At 50.6% G+C, this 8503-nt stretch overlaps 1 protein-coding gene across 2 annotated transcripts in view; it reads left to right on the forward strand.

The window, feature by feature from the left end:
* Window positions 1–8011, forward strand: part of ACAN (aggrecan) — a 76206-nt gene extending 68195 nt beyond the window's left edge. For both annotated transcript variants that reach the window (XM_029064290.1, XM_029064291.1), the window contains 5 exons: window positions 1024–1182; window positions 3728–3810; window positions 4235–4379; window positions 6089–6271; window positions 7799–8011. In XM_029064290.1, the coding sequence (XP_028920123.1) occupies window positions 1024–1182; window positions 3728–3810; window positions 4235–4379; window positions 6089–6271; window positions 7799–7863 (635 nt within the window). In that variant the 3' untranslated portion in view covers window positions 7864–8011. The remainder of the gene's footprint in view (window positions 1–1023; window positions 1183–3727; window positions 3811–4234; window positions 4380–6088; window positions 6272–7798) is intronic.
* Window positions 8012–8503: the final 492 nt, after the last annotated feature.

The raw sequence follows: 8503 nt of genomic DNA on the forward strand, positions 1-8503 counted from the left end.
TCTCCCCATCCACCTCCCGTCAGGGCCTCTCCTTGTCTCTAGACAACAGGATCCCCTGGCCTTGATGACTGCAGGGGGAATCAGGAGGATCGACTCTTCTCCTTTATTCCCAGCTACCCCTGGGCCTTTTCAGCTGTGAGGTGTGGATCTCTGCGTCACATCTCCTGATGTCCTCCCTTTCTGCTTTCCAGACTGCCTCTGCATCCCCCTGAGATCTCCTAATCTCCAACTTCCATTTTAAACTGCCCCCAGATCTCCCAGAATAAGGCCGCAGCCTTCCCCCATTCTCTGGGATATTTTGGAGAGGATTCCCTCCCAGGGCGGGAGGGAGGCTGTGGCCGGGGGAAGAAGATGACTCTTTAAAGCATCACCCCCAGATTCCCAGAACAAGATCCCTCCTTCCCCATAGGCCTGACTAGTCTAAGGTTCGAGGTCAGGGCAGTTAGGACACCATTAAAGGATGAACCACAGCATCTCTTGCCGCCTCCATTGCAGGAATGGCGGAGGGGCTGAGGGAGTTGAAGCCGGCTTCCTGGAACCCAGTCTCTTCAGGTGCTAAGCCCTCTTCCTAGTGCTCTGCTCTCTGTTGAAAGGCCCCATAATGATCACGGCCATGCCGATCCCCCTTCTTCCTTCCTGCCCCTTCCCTGTCCACTGGGTGCCCAGACCCTGAGAATTCAACCACCCCGACCTCTGACTTCTCCCAGTGCCCGTTCTCCTCAAGGGAGCTCAACACTCCGGGCTTCAGCTGAGGGGAGGGAGAGGTTCGGGGACAGAGATCGAGGGGTCCAGCAACACTTCAGTCAAGGAGGATGACCAGCCCACCACTGTGGTCAGAGCAGGGAAAGGCCTGGCTATAGCTGCCAGAAGCCCAGGTGTCTCCCCAACCTCTTGGCTCCCCCTAGGCCTGGGGCCCAGGGGGAGGAGAAACACTGACCAGGGCGGCCCCTCCGTTTAAGCCCAGAAGCCCCCCGACCCTCCCAGCATGGCTATCACCGCTCACATTCCCACCCTATGTTTCAGACCAGGTCACCTGCGAGGAGGGCTGGACCAAGTTCCAGGGACACTGCTACCGGCACTTCACCGACCGGGAGACCTGGGTGGATGCGGAGAGCCGGTGCCGGGAGCACCAATCCCACCTGAGCAGCATCGTTACCCCTGAGGAGCAGGAGTTCGTCAACAGTGAGTGATGGGGGCTGGGGGAACGGAGGGGAACTTAGGTGGGGAATGGTTTTTTTTTCAAATTATCATTATTATGGTATTTGTTAAGAGCTTACTCTGTACCAGGCACTGTTCTAAGTGCTTGGGGAGATACAAGTTAATCAGGTAGGAAAGAGTCCCTGCCCTGCAGAGGGCTCACAGTCTAGACTCTCTGTATAATGTTGGTATTTGTTGGTATTTGTTAAACGCTTACTATGTGCAGAGCACTGTTCTAAGCACTGGGGTAGATACAGGGTAATCAGGTTGTCCCACGTGAGGCTCACAGTTAATCCCCATTTTACAGAGGAGGTAACTGAGGCCCAGAGAAGTTAAGTGACTTGCCCACAGTCACACAGCTGACAAGTGGCAGAGCCGGGAGTCGAACCCATGACCTCTGACTCCGAAGCCCAGGCTCTTCCACTGAGCCACACTGCTTCTGTCTTGGAAGAAGCTGCCACTGACAGCAAAATTCATCCCAACCAGGAACCACAGCCCCAGGCATACTGAACACATGGTAGGATCTATTAGGAACAGGGACCAGAGACTGGAGAGTTTCTTCTGGGGCAAAGCAGCATGGCCTAGAGGAAAGAACAAAGCCCTGGGCGATAGAAGACCTGGGCCCTAAGCCGGCTCTGCCACTTGTCTGCTATGGGCACTTGGGCAAGTCACTTAACTTCTCTGTGCCTCAGTTCCCTCATCTGTAAAGTGAGGATTCAAAACCTGACCTCCCTCCCCTTTAGAGCAGGAGCCCCATCCGGGACAGGCACTATCCGGCCTATCTTGCATCTACCCCAGTACTTAGTACAGTCCTTCACCTATAGTAAGCATTTAGCAAATACTGTAATAAATTAATTGGAGGTAGGTGACTTCTTGGAGGCTGGGAAGGGAGCTTCCTGGCCCACCTCAGCACAGCCCAGAATCCTTGGGTTTCCTTCCCCTAAACAATCAATTAATAATATACATCTGGTACCTGCAGATTGCAGAGCGCTATGCTAAGCACTTGGGGAGAATACAATAGAATAAGTAGACACGATCCCTGCCCTCGGGACGCTTACAATATAGCAGACGAGATAGACATTACCCTGATTTACAGGTAGGAGAAAGAAGGAAAATGGATATGGTGAAGTTATAGGGTGTGTAACTTATGGACAGCATGGGAAGCAGCGTGCCTAGTGGCGAGAGCACGGGCCTGGGAGTCGGAGGAACTGGGTTCTAATGGCGGCTCTGCCAATTGTTTGCTGTGTGACCTTGGGCAAGTCACTTACCTTCTCTTTACCTCGGTTTCATCTCCTGTAAAATGGAGATTAAGTCTTACTCTCTCCTACTGTGAGCTCAATGTGGGACAGAGATTATGTCCTATCTGAATGCCTTGTATCTACCCCAATGCTTAGTACAGTATATAGCACATAGTAAGTGCTTAACAAATACCACAATTATTATTATTAATTATTATATGGACAGAAGTGCCCTCAATGGTTGGGCATACCCAAGTGCATGACTGCCTCAGAAATGCTGAGGGGGAAATAGAACCAGAGAAGAAAAGAAATGAATCAGGAAGGCCTTCTGGAGAAGGCATGATCTCAGATGAGCTTTGACGATGAGGAGAACCGTAGTCTGACAGATTTGAAGTGGGAGAGATGAGAATGAGGCACAGTGAGAAAGTTAGCTTGAGAGGGGCGAAGAGTGTGAGCTGGGGTATCGAGGGAGAAGGGAGTGGATAAATAGCAGGGAGAGAGCTACTGAGTGCTTTAAAGACAGTAAGGTGTTTCTGCTTGATGTGGAGAGGAACTGTATATCTGACCTAACACCTACTAAGAGCTTAACAAATGCCAGTTATGGTTAACTGGTTAACTGCTGATGTTTTTTGAGAAATGGGGAGTCCCCAGCTCAGGAAACCATCCCAGCACCTACAGTGTGGCCCGTTGAAAAGAGCCTGGTCTGGGCATCAGGCATTTGTATTAATGTCTGTATATCTGAAATGTATTTATTTATTTATATTAATGTCTATTTCTTCCTCTAGACTGTAAGCTCACTGTGGGTGGGGAACATGTCTTCTAACTGTTGTATTGTAAACCTCCCGGTGCTTAGTATAGTGCTCTGAACATAGTAAGTGCTCCACAAATACTATTGATCGATTGAGAATTGGGTTCCAGGCCCCTCTCTCTCACTTACCTGCTGTAAAAACTCAAGCCACACCCTTAACCTCTCTGGGCTTGAGTTTCCTCATCTGCAAGATGGGGCTACTAGAGGGTGGCTTTCTCTCCCTCTCAAAGATGTCAAAATGTGATAACTCCTGTGAGAACGCTTTGGATAAATTAAAGCACTCTATAAAATGTGAAGAGTCACTATTATTGTGTATCACTCCCCTGTGCCATTGTAGCAGGGTGACATTTGGGTAAATTGAGTGGCCACTTGAGTGGCCTCCAGTAACTCCACCATGCCCAACAGAGAATCCGCTGGACCAATTTATGGGGAACACCCCCGAGGGCTAAGCCAACTCCTCAAACCTCTCTCTTTCCTCCTTCAGACAACGCTCAGGACTACCAATGGATCGGTCTCAATGACAGGACCATTGAACACGATTTCCGCTGGTCAGACGGGAACACTCTGGTGAGTACTGTCCCAGGAACAAGGGTGGGGGTGGGTACTTCGCCTGGATCCAGTAGGTCATCCTAGGTAAGTCGAAGCTCGACTTCAAGCCTCAGTTTATCCCATCTCCTGAATGGATGGGAAGTTGGGGGCGGCAGGCGTTTTGAGATCTCCCAAGAAGGAACACTGTTACATATCCCGCATCCCAAGACAGTGCCTGGTGGGTTCCCAGCAGCCTCTGCCAAGTCCAGGTCACCAAAGAAGGGCAAGAGGTGGGGAAAGAGAAGGGGAAGGAGCAAGAGTTGGGGGAAAATGGAGCAGGGGACAGACAGGGTGAGCTCTTTTGGGGGCTGGATTGGAGGGGGAAGGAGGAAAGAGAAATCAGACTCCTCCTCTCCTCACTCTGGCCCCTCCTCTCCTTCTCCCCCACCACCGCTGACCCCAGCAATTTGAGAACTGGAGACCCAACCAGCCTGACAACTTCTTTGCCACGGGGGAGGACTGCGTGGTCATGATCTGGCACGAGAAGGGAGAGTGGAATGACGTCCCCTGCAACTATCACCTGCCTTTCACGTGTAAAAAGGGCACAGGTGAGCCAGGTCTTCCCTCAGAAGCCCCAGGACTGGGGAGTGACTGTGGACTTGTCCATGTGTCTGTATAATGTGTTTCTGTATTGTGTGGGGGTGTGGATGTGCCTGGGTGTGTGTCTGTGTGCCCCGGGGGGGGGGTCTCTGTATGTTGTTTAGTGGTAATAGCAGTAGTTGCTAGTAGTAGTAATCATTTTTAGAAGGAGACTGTAAGCTCACTGTAGACAGGGAATGTGTCTACCAACTCCGTTATATTGGCATATGTTATATCCTAAGTGCTTAGTACAGTGCTCTGCACACGGTAAGTTCTCAATAGATAAATATGATTGATAAAGTGAACTAACACAAATATAAATCAGTAGTAGTAAGTAGTAGATGTAGATGGCAAAGCCTACAGGCATCGCACCTAGACAAGAGTGTCAGGAGAAGGAAAACTACTTCCAACTGAGATTCTTCTCCATAGTAGGGGTGGTGTATCTCCCTTCCCGTGGGTCCAAGATTTTTTAAAAATCCCACCCAGCTGGGGATCCCCTCACTCTTCCCCAACTCCAGACTGCCCAGCCTCTGGGAATGGAGCAGGAAGCAGTTGACCAGTCCCTGAGCCCTGCCACTCCGGGAAGTGAGGCTCCCTCCAAGGGCCGATTAGAGCTCGCGCCTCCTAGATAAACACCTGCCCCTCTACCCAACCCCGGGGGCTGCAAGTCCCCACCCTCCCAGTCCCCTCTGGTTCCTTTCCTTCCTTTTTAAGCCAGATGCCTGGTCTTCCCTGGTAGGCCCTAGTTCGCACCCGGCTCTGCCACTTATCTGCCATGTGACCTTGGGCAAGTCACTTAACATCTCTGAGCCTCAGTTCCCTCATCTAGAAAATAGGAATTAAGTCGGTGAGCCCTGTGTGGGACAGGGACTGTGTCCAACCCAATTACCTCATATCTACCCCAGCACTTAATACAGTGCCTGGCACACTTAATACAGTGCCTGGCACAGAGTAAACACTTAACAAATATCATTATGATTATCATTATTATTGCACTGCTGACCCCATTCAGGCCTGTCGTGGGGTTAATAGAGCCCATTTCTTCTGGCCCTGTGTGCCCAGGGGTTGCCCCCGAGGGCTGATACGATGGTGTCCAATGGTTGCTGTCCCTCATCCTCACACAGAGAAGCCGCATGACCTATTGGAAAGAGCTCAACCCTGGAAATCAGGAGACCTGGGTCTCATATCTGCCACTTGTCTGCTGTGCGACTTTGGGCAAGTCACTTCACTTATCTGAGCCTCAGTTTCTTCATCTGCAAAATGGGGACGAAATATCCATTCTCCCTCCCCTTTATACTGTGAGCCCCAGGTGGGACAGGGACTGTGTTCGATCTGATTACACTACATCTATCCCAGTGGTTAGGGCAATGCTTGGCTCCTAGTAAGCACTGAACAAATACCATCATTATATTTTGATCGTCCAGAATGCCCCCACTCTGGATTCTCAGCCTTACGATTGTTGTATTGTACTCTCCCAGTGCAGTGCTCTGCCCAAACTAAGCACTCAATGAATATGATTGATTGAATGATTGGTTAAATGACTTAGCACATGAATACAGCAGCTGCTCCTCCTTCACCTCAACCCAGCAGGTGCATTTTGTTTCCCCAGAGGTTCCCCATGAAAGTCATATGCTGTTGGTTCCTCCTCCTTTACGGTTTTTGCCTCCTTCCCCCGCAGTGGCCTGCAGGGATCCCCCCACGGTCCTGAACGCCCGGACTTTGGGGCCAAAGAAAGAGCGGTATGAGATCAACTCACTCGTGCGATACCAGTGCGACGAGGGCTTCCTCCAGCGCCATTTGCCCACAATCCGGTGCCAGCCCAGCGGGCAGTGGGAAGAGCCCCGGATAGCCTGCCTTGACCGTAAGTCGGCTCTCTTCTCCGGCCTTCTTCACCTCCCCTCTCCCCCCTCTCCTGGTGCTCCACTTGGAGGAGAGACAGCTGGACTCTGAAAAAAAGGCTAATCTTATCTCTCTCCCTTCCCCTCTCCCTCTGAGGATCTGGAAACCCCCAGTTACTGGATAGGAGAAGCTTTTGGTGGGACTCCCTGAGGGAGGGAAACTGGAACATAATTTTTTAAGCCTCTTAAAGGATTTATTTTAGCAAAACAAAGGAATAGGAGCAGCCCGGAAATGAGGAAAAGGAATAGGATAATCGCTAAACATTTGCCAATGGTGGAGGAAGAGGGAGGAGTCCTCTCCCGGCCCCCAAGAAGCCCCCACTCCAAGCTGGAAACAGTGCATTATGGGAGAAATGATCAGACACAGAAGCAGGGGATTGGTTTCCTAGGCAACAACTTAGCCCCCTCCTCACTCCGTCAATTAGCTTCCCAAGAGTTTACATCAGACTTTTGTTTCTCCCAGAAATATCCCCAGACTAGGGGGAAGGGAAGGGAGTCTTCCTCCTCTCCTCCCCAACCACCATTGGTGGGCTCTGTTGGCCTCCATTTTGAAGACTGATGAAGACAGAGGGGATATAATAGCCTGAGAAACAACATGGATCTAGTAGAAAGAGCGCAGCACTGGGTATTAAGAGTCCTGGATTGTAGACTTGGCCTCTGTGTCACTTAACTTCTCTATGACTAATTTTCCTCAGCTGCGAAATGCGGATAAAATATCCTTTCTCCTACATTCTTAGGCTGGGAGTCCCATGTGGGAAAAAGACTGTGTCTAATCTGCTTATTGACTATCCACCTCAGTGCTTAACACAGCGCTGGACACACAGTAAGCACTTAACCTGTGCCACGGTTACTATTAGTACTTGGACGAGGCAGGGGTTCTGAGGTGACACGAGCCCCCCAGCCACCTCCCCGCTCCAGAATTAGGATCAGAGACTGGGCCTGCCTCCTCTTTCCCCACAGAAAGAATTTTTGGAGTCCTGAGGACTCGGCCTCAGGGGGAGATCTGTATCCAAACAGAGCTGGATTGGGATTAAGTTTGGGAAGTGAGCCTGAGAAGTGAGTGTGGGAAGTGAGAAGCAGCATAACCTAGTGGAGAGAGCACAGGCCTGAGAGTTGGAAGGGCCTGGGTTCTAATCCCCGACTCTGTCACTTGTCTGCTGTGTGACCTTGGGTAAGTCACAACTTCTCTGGGCCTCAGTTCCCCCATCTGTAAAATGGGGATTAAACCCCATGTGGGAGGTGGACTGTGTCCATCTCGATTAGTTTCACCTACCCCACCGCTTAGTACAGTGCCTGGCACAAAGTAGGCTCTTTACACATATCATAAAAAAAGTGGCAGAAGACCAAGGGGAAAAAGCTTCCAACAGGGTGTTTTCTCCACAACAGAAGCTGGTCATCGAGTCGGGGAGTTGAAGGAGCCCAGCCTCTGGCTCCTTTTCCCTCCTCAGGGGCTCACCGGCTTCCATTTTCTCTCCTTGTCCCCCTCACAGCCACGACCTACAAGCGCAGACTACAAAAGCGGAGCCCCCGGCCCCGTCACAGCTCTGCCCATTAGGCAAGAACTCTCAGATGCCCTCCACAGGACAGAATGAGCCCAGAGACCTTTTCGAGAACCGACGACGTATTTCACAGAGCCAATGTCTTCTTCTTCTTCTTCTTGCTTTTTGTCATATAAGGAATTATATTAAAGAGGAAAAAATAAACCCCCGACCTTGTGTATATACCAAAAAAAAAAAATCACCCTACATAAATAAGATTTTATTTTTCCAAAACACTAAAGAAAAGCCAATTAGCTTCCAGCCACGTGGTCTGACCTACCGTCTGAGACTGGGGACTTTTATTCAATTTCTTGTTGTGCCTTTTGGGGGAGGTGGGGCAGGGGGCCAGGGAGGAGGGGCAAAGGGGAGGGGTTAAGTTAAATAAAGAAGATTATTTTTTGTTTCCTGATTTTACCCAAGAGCAATGTAATTATTTGTTATTTAATCTCCGGTATGAGTGGGAGGAGAGACAGGGGAGGAGGTGGGACCGGAGAACTGGTTGTGAACTGGAGATGAATGTACTGGAAGTGAAGGAGGGGGTGGGGGGATGGGTCTGTGAGTGAGGGAAATGGGGTGCAGGGGGCAGGGACGGGAATGGGGGGTAGGAGGTGCATGGGGAGCGAGAGGGAAGGAGAGAATTGGAAGGGAAATACAAAG

The sequence above is a fragment of the Ornithorhynchus anatinus genome, chromosome 5 (genome assembly GCF_004115215.2).
Source record: "Ornithorhynchus anatinus isolate Pmale09 chromosome 5, mOrnAna1.pri.v4, whole genome shotgun sequence".
NCBI classification, from domain to species: domain Eukaryota; kingdom Metazoa; phylum Chordata; class Mammalia; order Monotremata; family Ornithorhynchidae; genus Ornithorhynchus; species Ornithorhynchus anatinus.